Source organism: Gossypium arboreum, chromosome 13 (genome assembly GCF_025698485.1).
Source record: "Gossypium arboreum isolate Shixiya-1 chromosome 13, ASM2569848v2, whole genome shotgun sequence".
Classification (NCBI taxonomy): Eukaryota; Viridiplantae; Streptophyta; class Magnoliopsida; order Malvales; family Malvaceae; genus Gossypium; species Gossypium arboreum.
The window spans coordinates 129167725-129180164 of NC_069082.1; the positions used below are offsets into that span (position 1 = coordinate 129167725).

The window sequence follows — 12440 nt, forward strand, 5'->3', positions numbered from 1 at the left end:
AAGTTGTTTTAATTGAGTATTATAGTGTTTGTTATAAGGTTCAATCGATAGTTTGACGACTTATATGAGCTTCAACTCAACTCAATAATTTTCTGAATATACTCGGAAGAGCCGAAAATAACATCTCTTTGATGACAGCCAATGATAAAAAAAGTTAATAGATATACAAACAAATATTCTTTATAAGTATATATTCAAACTACAAAATAACATCAAAATGTAAACGAATGAAAAAACCCACTATAATAACCGCATAAATTTGCATTTCCAACAATTGTAAAAACAAAAGCACAAATATGCCTTACAAAAATGTTCACACTTCACAATTGAGGGGTTGAAATGTTTGTACAAGAGATCCAGGATTTCTATTATTTTATTATTATACTATACCATAAAAAAAACATGACATCATCTTAGACCTGGCTAGTATAATAATCCGAAAAGTGAACACTATTATTACTTCCCTTCAAAAGTAGCTCTTCTTGTACTTTGCATAACGAAACACTACCAAACAAAAAATGTAGTTTTAGAGGTTTTAACGGGGGCCAGCTCAGACACCACAGTAAATCCATCTCTGAAACACAAACAATATGCTAATTCTATATACACCATCAATCAAATTCATTGGTTCTAGAACAAAAAAAAGTAAAACTGGGTTCCAGTCGGAGCATGAGCAACCACCATATTTTTACTTTCGGGGTGTGTATTGATCAGCATAGGGGGAGAACCAACCTGGCAGTTAGTTGATAAGATCGTATACCGCAGGCACTCTGCGGTGCAATCAAATTATATCAAGCAATAGCCGTTGCAGAAGCTCAGTTCGCCTGCAAAAATATTCAAGGAAACCTGGACCTATATTAACACATGATATAAACAGTTCAAACATTCAAAACATGCATGCGTAAGGTAAGAGTACCATGAATACCCCTATATTAGAAATCAAATTACATTTTGCCCTCTTTACTAAATATACGAGCAAATTAGGCTATGTATGCTACATTAAAGAGTAAACTAATCTTTTTTGTTAAAATACTGCTAGCATGATTGACAAAATAACTAAATAGTTCCATATAACGTACCTCGTGTACCTCATTCTGCCATATAGGGACCAATTTTTACCAGTAAAAATTAATGGAATTTTTAACAGAAGTATCAGTTTACTTTTTAATCCAATGTATAATGACTAATTTGCTATTTTTTTTTTACTAAGGGGGCCAAATGCAACTTGACTCCCAATACAAGGGCCTCCATGATACTTTTTCCGCATAAGGAAATATCTACAACTATTTCTAGTTCAATGTTACCTGCTCCTTTGCAGTCACCGTTTATTCACCTAAGTTGTTGGGAGTTTTTGATTCTTCATGAGGCTGCTAAAGGGGACCACTTACAAGTCAACATATGCTATCCTCAACATGAGGCCAATATTGCATGAAGTTGCTCTTTTAGCAAAGCATTGTCAAAAAAGAGTATTCTGACAACAATTAAATCCCGAATGTTCTGTTATACAGATCACCCGTCCTGTACTTTGAATCTTCATAACCAGAATAAAACTTGTTAAATCCCAATCTCTCGTTTCTGAGGAGCTCAGCGATGGCAGCACTGTTTCCACCTTGGACCTCATTCCATCCATCCCAATGAAGACCATTTGACATATGTGAATTCCTCGACTGTTGGAGAGGCAACTGTGCATATGGGGATATATTGTTCACTTGTGATTGACCCATTAGCCTAGAAGAAAGTCCATAAGAGTCATTAAGTGAAGAAAAGCTATCCCCGACGTCGTGTCTTAGGTTCTGATGAGGAGAAAGAGACCTCTGCATCAGTAGCTGAACTCTGGCTTCATTTTCGTAGGTACTTAACTGTGGAGGAAAATTTGATCTAATATCTAAGCCTGAATTGTTGAGCCCTCCTTGATGTCTACCCTTACCAACTGCCAAAATTGCTGGATCCATAAATTCTACATCCTCGGCACCACCAAAACCACCACTAACTGGAGCCAGATACGAATTTCGTAACAGGGATGAAGAGTCCGTCAAGTGATTTCCTGAAAAAGAAAAAATCGGTTGGCATCAATTTGCAGGCAATGAAACACCTAAAGAGTGCAAGCCAAAAATTAAAAGGGAACCTACCGGGTGTGTCAAAACTGTGGTCTACTCTCTCATGAGAAGAAAAGCCTGGAGGTGGAGTCCTGCTAGGAACAGAGAATCCAGGTGGGGCTGACACTTGAGCTCTTGAAACTGCCATTAACCGTTGAAAAAAGGATCAGTATAAACTTAATCGACAAAAAACTTCAACAAAATGCTAAGTACAGACAGAAAACTTGAACCAAGTCGATTGGGGGTACTTTGAAGTCATAAAAAACAAATTTCAGATGAAGATGAAGACAAAACCGTTCATACAAAATAATAAAACATAGAAAACACATCAATTTATAACAAACTAATTTATCTTCAATGATGTTAAAGATCGCATAATGAGCATGCTTCTTGCGTGATTAGAATTGCAAGAAACCAGATACCACTTAACATTCTGACAGCAAGTGTAATACGTAGCAGCATTGAACTATGAGAAGAGCAGAGTAAATTCCTAGAAACTCACCAGAAAGCTTATTAGAAGAGAAAAGTGAAGGACTGCCAGTAAACTTCTCATATTCATCAAAACTACTTGGAGAAAACCCATTAGAAATTCCAAATGCATTCAGATAGAGATCCCTGCTTTCAGCAAAATCTTGGCTAGAAATGTGGTTCTGTGGCATTTGCCTAAAAACACTAAATGAGGACTCAACACCAAAAGGATGATAACTAGAATCTTCCTGTCTTGCAAATGAGAATCTGGACTGACTGCTATTCAGAGCCTTCCCTGAGCTAGATAATTTGAGAGAATTGGGCTGCTGCTGGTCAGTGTCACCCAACAGTTTAGCCAAGTTCTGAGGTGAAGGAAGGGACTCATCCCATGTATCAAAATCTAATGACAATATGTTTGAAATTATGCTGTTCTCTCCTGTATCTTTGGAAGTGTTGCTCTCAGCATTACCAAGGAATCTTCCCATCTGTTTCCCTTTCTCTTGATTTGAAACCAGAAGGTTGCCTTCAGTGGTAATACCAGAACCAATACTACTACTTATGTACTTCTGAGGGTATCCATTTGATAAAGATGAAACACTTGATCCATGAAGATGTAAACTAGCACTAACTTGATTATCTACAAAGAAAGCATCCGCATTCGAACTAACAGCACCACAAGCATCGCCATTTTGGAAAGAATGGGACCTAGAAAGATTTGATAAATGCAGTGAAATTGGTGAATTAGGCATATAATTTGAACGGCTAATAACTTCTGGATCCTTGAGTCTTTGATTATCAAAAGACAATATGTCTTCCTCAATTTCAGAACTTGAACTTGCCACTGCTTGAGTTTGAGTAACAATTCTCCAATCAGACCGCTCTTTCGAAACAGACACCCTATCAGGAGATGTTGCAGATCTCCCAGGGGATGTGGAACTTAAAGGTTCCCGGTAGTGCTCAGTACAACATTGTTGTAACCCCTGACTGCTAGAAGAACTGTTTGATCCATGATCGGAAGCTGAACTGCTAGGTCTAACTACATTTAAATGTCCATTCGCGACATTCCTATCTGAGGTCAAGGATGCAACATCAGAGCACAAGCTCTGTATCTCCCCATCAGTAGAGGACATACTCCTTCCTTTCTCACTGGAGGAAGTAAAAGACTTCCCACCATGGTCAAAGATGGAGCTTGTAACAGTTGATAGTGTATAAGTGCTCGGGTCATTATAACTGGATGCTGGAGGACAAGATATCTGGCTGCTTAATGCTTTAGAAGTAGGAACTCCATCAGGTGAAGAAGGTTCCTCTGGAGCAGTAGTTCGAGAATCTGAAACAGTATTTTGCTCTAAAGAATCAGGTTTACCCTTCAAATACATAACATCAATCTCCTCAGACGGGTTCTTTTTAGCATCATCATGTAATGCAAAAGGCCGATTTGTGCTCATCACTGCAGATAGAAATGGTAACGTGCTGCTAACTGTATCAGATTTTTGCTTAGAAGGTCCATTTGAACATGTTAAACTGGCCGATTGTGGCTGATTTAAAGCACGCATTCCCCTGCCAGAACATTCAGACTTTTAGCACCACAAAAAAAAAAGTGACAAAGTGTAAGAGAACACCAAAAAGACATACCATGAAGCTCCAGCAGGAAGACCAACAGATCTACCAGTGCTTCCATTTGAGGTAGAATCTTTTTGACTGCTCAATACCATATTCTGTACCATATACAAAATCACAACCTAAGTCAGGCGCAGAAGCCAAGCATACATGTTGCTTTAACCCATACCCATACCCATCTCCACCCACCCTACTGTTTGAAAAAATTATTCTTTCAATCACCCAAGATAAAAACATTCGCACTACTAACACGCGGAGAAGAAGTGCTAGCAAGTAGAGCACAATTTAGCAATTTTCCTAAATTAATAGGTAATAATATAACTAGCTGTTTTTGTTTGGGAATAGAATGACATCAACTTACATTAGGAGCATTTTTAGAAATGGGTTTTGCTGTAGAAGCAGAACTGTTGGGGCAATAATCATCCACCGGGGGAGGTAACATAGTCCCAGCACGCCGTTGCATATTGTTTGTTGTACCAGTTATTTGTTGAACCCTACTCATTTAAACAACTTAGTTTTTTTATTCAACCAAGAGAAGAAAAAACAAAAAAGCTCAAGGAGAACACGGAAAGCATGCTAAGAATTGGAATGTTGCAATAAAAAGTTAAAAGTAGATTCAACAGATCCAAATTTTAATTTGAAACTCAGATTTAGATAGAAAGGATTGTAGTAGTTGACCCATTTTTATAGAATGAAAAAAAGAGAGAACCATTAAAATCACAAAAGAAATGTTGAGAATCCAGGAAACAGCAATGAGAAGAAAGATAGTCCTTTTGAAACGTTATCTCAATAATGAGATAATCCAAGAGACAAAAAAATAAAAGGTCCCAAAAAGCCCTTTGCAGAGTAAGCTTTCCAGTAATTATCGGCATTCTACCTTCATTTACTACTTGCATATGAGATAGATAGCACTCTTTGGAATGGGCAGGCTACTATATCACTATATATTTATATGACGGCTCTAATTAGCCTTTCTAACAAAAGAACAATGTGTTATAGCTGATGCATACATGCATTTATTTGAAATAGAAAGCATCTTCAAATTGGTTTCCTTTATCTCACAAAAAATGTTACATGCAAACTCAACAGAAATGAACTAAATAAAGAAAATAAAATAAAGAGATGACAGCTATAACGGAGTAGCTAACTCAAAATGAATATACCTTGTGTATGCTGATATAATCTCATCTTTTGTGAAACTATCCTCTTGAGAACCAATCTCGTGCAAATATAGACAATCAGGATTGCTGCAAGGCTGAAAACCAACCCAAAATTATTCAATTACATTTGATATATTAGTTTCTAAATAATAAATAGAATTTTCAACTCAAAGAAAAATGAACAGAAAACACTTCTAAGCATACCATATTTCTCAGCCATGCATGACAATACTTTGTTGTACCAAAGCATGCCCTGAAATATATATTCCAAATATTTGAGATGATAACCAAGAACAGCTATGCATCCAACCATTAACAAAAGAAAAACTCCAGAAGAAAGTTCCCATACTTTAATGGTTTGCCATCCAAGACAAACACATGTACAGATTGGATACAACGAACTGCTTCCTCCTCTTTTGAGTAAGTAATATATCTGTAAAAAATGAAAACAAATGTAAGCTGAAAATGAAAAATACTAATAACAGATAACCATCAAAAAGGCAGGAAGACAAAAAATTTTAATATAATAAATAGATTTTCTTCCTTTCTGAAGAAATCTAAATATATGAAATAAAATGCTTCTACTAAAGATTTAGCAAGCAAAATAATAATGTCTTAACATTTGAAAAACTATAACCTAATACAAGATATTTCTGCACTTACACACTACATGTATTGTTTGGAAATTGCTGGATGGTACCAGCAGCAGTCCTAGACATGGATACTTTTAGAACTTTACCATATTGACCAAAATATTCTCGGCGTTGGAGAAGCTGCAAAAAAGGTATACTGGTTTAGTCTTCATAAAAGCATAACAGTTAGATAGAAATGCACACACAATGGATAGAATGAGAGTGTACATCTTCATCTGCCAGATTAAGCGGTAGCCCAACTATGTAAACAAGATTCCTTTGGATGACTCGCACATTGCTCAGTTGCTTCCTTCCTTCAGATGATTTAGTCTTTGCCTTTTGTGACTTCGTTTTTCTCCCCGAATTAATTTCAGCAACCAACCTGCTCAAATAGAGGGAAAATACCTATTTGTATGAGACAGGAAAAGCAAACATTTCAATACTTTTACAAGAATAAGATGTGTGGGAGCTTGACCTCTCACAGTTAGCTGCCATCCCTACAATTTTTTCTTTATCATAAGCGCTACGACACGCTGGGCACCTCCCCTCAGTCTTATCCTTCTCAGCCATATCCATTATATGATGCCAACACCAAACACATATCTGCCACGAAGATCAATAGAGATTAGACCAATGATGGACATTAAATCTCCACCTTTTTCCCACATTCTCACTTTTTGTTTTATTTTTTATTTCTTGTTCGTGATTTGAATTGCCAAACAAATGTAAGAAAGAAAATGAAAAGAGTAAACTGCTTCAGACCTCGTAACCACATTTGCAAGGCTTGAGCTGCTGATCGGTCAAATCCATCTCCTCTGCGCAAAGGGGGCAGGTCCTTTCTCCTGCGTCACTCATGATTTCCTGAACCCCCAAAACAAATAAACAATCACATAACCAAAAAATAATAATAATAGTAAAGCAATACTTCAAGAGACGGCATCAGTGAAACCTCAATTAAAATACCAAAGTAATTAATAATTTTTTTCTTCTTCACATTCCGTTTTATCATTACATTACTATTACAATGATCGAAACCCTAAAAAATACCAATCTAAATACACAAAAAACAGTACCAAAATCAAAATCTCAACCTTCATTCAGGTAAACCGCAAATCAAACACTAGAAATCCTCATTTCCTACTTTAAAAATATAAACCTTTTCAAGAAAACAAAAATACAATCATAAAAATATATCTCGATCGCTTAGTAAATCAATCAATACAGTGAATCCACCTAATCAAATATTCCAACAAAATCAACAATCGAAATTCCCAATCCAATACCCAATCAATAATTACCTATATGGAATACAACATAATCAATAAAAAATAAACAGACAAACAAAAAAAGATCAATCGAGACTTTGCAAAATTCAGAATGAGGAACATAAATCAGGGATCTTAAAGAAGAAGAACAAGGAAAAAAAAAAGAACATCGAATGGCGTAATTGGAAATTTAGGGTTTGAGATTAAGATATAGTGATACAGAGATAACTTACAGTTAAAAGGTTGAGGGATCGAAAAGATGACGATTCTGTGAAGATGAGATTGAACGATGAACAACAATAACAAAAGACGAAACACGACAAGGAAATGCGAAATGAAAAAAAATATTAAAAGAAAAGGAGAGCCTTTAAAAAGAGGGGGTTCTTTTTGGTTCTTCGGATGATAGCTTTTTTGGCTACTTACAACTGTCTTTTGGGTTAATTTAATCGCGAGTCCTTAAATTATGACCTATATTTTAAATTAGTCTAAAATTCAAATATTTAATTGGGTCTTTGAAGTGTTATCATTATATCAAGTTACCTATTTGCTTAGATGTTAAATATTAGCTAATGGCTTGCTGATTGAGTCTTAACTCAATTGGTATGAGTATTATTGTCAATGCAGGATGATGTGGGTTCAAGTGCGTTAAAACACATTATCTTTTTATCTATAGGTTGAGGAGAGGCTATGTGTATTTCTAGAAATTGTGTGAAAAAACAGGTTAAAACCTATAATGAATTTTTTTTTTAAAAAAAGAAGTTAGTTGCTTTGGTCATCTCAAAAATGATAGATTCATTATTTATCCCCTTAATTTTTACGAAATTTCATGTTAATATGATAATAAATTTGTATTTTGACCTCTTCCAATAATTTATAATTTATCCTTGGTCCTCTAAAGAATTTTTTTGATTTCGCCCCTGACTCAAATCTCACGTGGAGTATATTTAAAACACGTATATTAAATTGTCAATATACGTACCTACTAAAAAGAAATTGCAATTAGAGTAAGGAGGCCTTGGCACCCCATTTTGTTTTTTAATTTCTCATTTGGCCATTCAATTTTTTTAATAATTTGATTAGGCCTTCAAAAATTTTGGAAATTTTTATTAGGACCATCAAATTTTTTAAATTTATAATTAAATCTCTTACAAATTTTAAAAATCTCATTAACCCCGCAATTTTTGAATTTTGAATTAAAACTTGAAATTAAAAAAAATAGTAAGCCTCAAAAATTTAATGGCAAGATCCACCGCTAGTATCTATAACATAAATAACTTAATCTAATATGTTAGAAAAAGAAATAATCATACTATAATTTATTAACACTATATTGTTTAGTATATCAGATCCAAGCTATACATATGGTATGTAGACATTTATAATATAATTTGATTGATATAATTTTGATACCTTTTATTTGTATGATTTAGGTATCTTTCATGTTTGTTTTACAGTTTATAAAGATTAATCCTTTCAAGATTCATTGCTTCCCCTAATAATGTCATCTCCAGGTTTTGAACCTGAGTTCTCTCAACAAGAGTGTAATGTGCCTAACATTTGTTGGGATCAACTAAAATATTTTTGAAGTTTAAGGATCAAATTATAATTCAAGCGACAGTTTTGGGACGTTGGATCAATTAAACTTTTTTTTCCTTTCAATTCGGATTAGCATGGGTCCCTCTCTTGGAACGGGGTTCGGTCGTGATTTTTCCGATGTGCGCCGCGTGGGTATAAATTCCAATGGATGGTTCGGATTAATCCTAAGACATCCCTTTGGAAACCACTGGATCGTAGTCCACGGCCCACCATGACATTTGCTGGTATGCCGCAAGTGGGACCCACTTAGAGGAAATTTTACTTTATTATTTAAAAATATATATCAAATAAAATTTATTAATTTCTCAATTTTAATGTTTTAAGCATTATAAATAGTATTAAAATTCGAGAAGTTCTTGATTATTGGCCACATTTCATTTTCTATGTGTTGTGATGACACTCGTTGATTTGCAAGCATCAACGCATTAAAAATTTTAATTAATTAAGCAATGGCTAATATACTAAGTAGGCCCATCAAAATTTTGTCACATTATTAAATAATCCCTCATATTTTTATAATCCTCAACTAAATCCTTAAACTTTAATTTGTTCCCAAATAAAACACCAAAAATATTTGAATACAACAATATTCCATGGGAAATAAAAACTAAATTAGAAACAAATCAAATCATCGGGCTTATTTGGGTTAAAAAAAAAGTGTAGGGGCTTGTTTTACATGGTAAATGACTTGAAGGACTCGTTTAATAGTTTAGACTTTAGCAAATTATACCAAAGTCGTATTAAAACGTTGATAAAACATCTATACTTCCCCACCCATTGATTTGTTGGACCGTCACATGGCTTTGTATGGTTTACAAAAAATAAATATTGTGTTGGCTTGTTTCGTTGAAAATAATTTTCGAAAAATAAATTTTGAAAAATGACTTACTTTTTCTCGGTGGTGAATGAATATGTATAAATATTTTTATTGAAAATATTTTATAAAAACTATTTTCAATGATCATGCATATATTTGAGATTTTCTTATCTTTTCATTATTTAATTGATTTTTTATCGATAAATCTATATTTTACATTGTTCTTTGTAAAACAAACACGACATAAATATTTTTGTTATAAAACATTACAAATTCTTTTTAACAATCGAAATTTATTTTATAATAAAAATAATTTGTAATAATTAATGTCATTATAAACTTAATAATAAATAATACTTAGTTAAAACTTAATTTAAATTACACATATTACATATATGAGAGTACATAATGACATATTAGAATTGTAAGGGATATGTGAAGCTAAACATTATTTAAACAAATACTCATATTTTTATATTAGGTTAAAATATGTCATAAGTCCTTTACTATTGGTAAATTCAAAATTTAGCTCATGTACTTTTATTTTTGGATTAGTCATACTTTTATATATCAAAATTGATTCAATTGTTAACATTATTAAAAATGTTTTGTTAAATTCATATTCATTATGACGTCATATTTTAGTTACATGAATACCGAATATTTTTAATTTAAAAATGTGACATAGCAAAATTAACAAAAAATTTAACAATTTTAACAATTGAACTTGATTTTCAAATCTTGAAAGTAGAGGACTAAATTCTAAATTTGTGAATAGTAGTTAGACTTATGGCATATTTTAATCTTTTACTACAAAATATTTATTATTAATATATTTATAATTTTAATAAATATTTATTATTAAAATATTAATATTGAATAATTTTAATAATATATGAACAACATTATTTAAAATTATTATTTTTAAAATTTATTATTAAAATAAGATTGAAATATTAAATAATTTATTAAAATAATAAATTATACGAATAAATTATTATATGATTAAATATAGATATTTGAATATGTATGTTTAATAATATTGAAAATTATAATATTTTATATTAATATTTTATTAATTTTAAACAATTTTAAAAATAAAATAAAAATTTTTAATATAATAATATCAAGCTTGCTTTAATTTAATTTTATATAAAAATAAAATCCCACATAAATAGAGCTGATCATGGGCTGGGCGGCCCGACCCTGCTCGAAGGCCCGCCCGAAAAATGGGAGGGTTTGGGTAAAAATATAGGCCCGAAAAATGGGCTTGGGCAAAAAAATGAGGCCCGTTTAGAAAACGGGCCGGGCCCCGGGTAAGAGTTTTTTGGCCCGGCCCTAATTATATATTAATATATATTTTTTATTTTATTTTTAATTATTTTAAAATTTTAATATAACTATTTTTATTATATTATTAATTTGTGTATTGTTTTAAGAATTGTTTTAGTATTATTTTTATTTGTTTTAATATTTGTTTTTATGTTTTTAAATATATTTGATTTATTATATTTTTAAATTTTTTTATTTAATGAAATAAAAAAATTAATATGGGCCGGGCCGGGCCGGGCTCGGGCTTAGTAATTTTATTTCGGGCCGGGCTTGGGCAAAATTTTAGGCCCATATTTCGGGCCGGGCCCGGGCCTAGTAGATGGGCCTAAAAATTTGTATGGGCCCAAACTAAACTCGATCCGGCCCGGCCCATGATCACCTCTACCCATAAATGAGTTGTTTTGAAAAATGATTTATATTTTTAAAAGGATAAATTATTTTACAGGAAAAATAACAAGATATTTATTTTCCGTTAATCAAATTATTTTTCACTAAAAAATAAAAATATTTTTAAAAATTATTTTCAATGAAACAAAGTGAATCATAATATTGAAAAAATTACAAAACATAATATTTGATCACACTTCACCGGTCCAAAGACCACTGTACATAAGCAATATATTTAATATTTAAGCTATAAATTAGTTAATTTTAATTTTACACTTTTAACATAAAATAATGATTTAAACCCACAATAGATTTAAAACAAAAATTCAAGACACGAAATATTTTAAAAATTTATTTTTATCGTTTCAGCCAACCAAGCTTCATTAAATTTTTTTCCATAATATTTAGATTAACTTATTTTCAACCAAGCTTAATTTTTCGATATGCTATTATTGTATTTGATTTAAAATTATTAGACATAAATTTTATAATAAATTGCGTTGACGAGGTCATAATTTCTTTTAACAGATGAGGTAATTATTTCTATATTAAGACTTGAATTTTTTTTAAATTGATCGTTGAACTTAGTAATTTTTCGTATATCGAGGCATGAACTTGACATTTGTTCTATATTAAAGCTTAAACTTTAGGATTTTCAAAAAATATCAAGAATTATGACAAAAAAAAGTTTAAGCCCAAATGTAAGAATAATTGTCAAGTTTAAATTTAACTTAATAAAAAAATCAAATATTAATGTGAAAATAGTTGTCAAATTTATTTTATTTTATTTATTAAATCTCATTTCCTTGTTAGAAGGGTAAACCTGTCATTTCAAAATTCCAGACAAAATCACCTTTTTATTTTCTTAAAAAACCTTTTTCCAATTTTAGCGGGCTATCCCGCCTTTTTGGTAACATATCAAAACCTAATATCCGATTTTCTCCAATAAAAAAGATTGACTATGTTATTTTCCCCACCAAAAAAATAACAAATTTTAAACCGCCAATCATAGCCGTACATCATAAAATTTAAACCGAAATCAAAGCCGTCATTCCCAAAACAATAATCAA

The 12440-nt window shown here is 32.0% G+C and overlaps 1 protein-coding gene across 3 annotated transcripts; it reads right to left on the bottom strand.

Moving 5' to 3' along the window:
* Positions 1-241: 241 nt before the first annotated feature.
* Positions 242-7658, bottom strand: LOC108486105 (uncharacterized). Of its 3 annotated transcripts, none has more exons than XR_008277416.1 (14): positions 7472-7658; positions 6736-6834; positions 6449-6576; positions 6202-6355; positions 6005-6114; positions 5691-5774; positions 5546-5594; positions 5345-5436; positions 4543-4675; positions 4197-4279; positions 2599-4121; positions 2130-2237; positions 1305-2044; positions 242-824 (listed from the first exon to the last, which is right to left on the bottom strand). XR_008277416.1 is itself a non-coding variant. In XM_053024361.1 (13 exons), the coding sequence occupies exons 2-13, from the start codon at positions 6826-6828 to the stop codon at positions 1482-1484; spliced, it is 3120 nt and encodes a 1039-aa protein (XP_052880321.1). In that variant the 5' UTR covers positions 6829-6834; positions 7472-7658; the 3' UTR covers positions 242-1481. The 3 variants fall into 3 exon arrangements, 1 of the variants encoding a protein (XP_052880321.1); XR_008277417.1 differs by having other exon boundaries at positions 242-846; XM_053024361.1 differs by having other exon boundaries at positions 242-2044.
* Positions 7659-12440: the final 4782 nt, after the last annotated feature.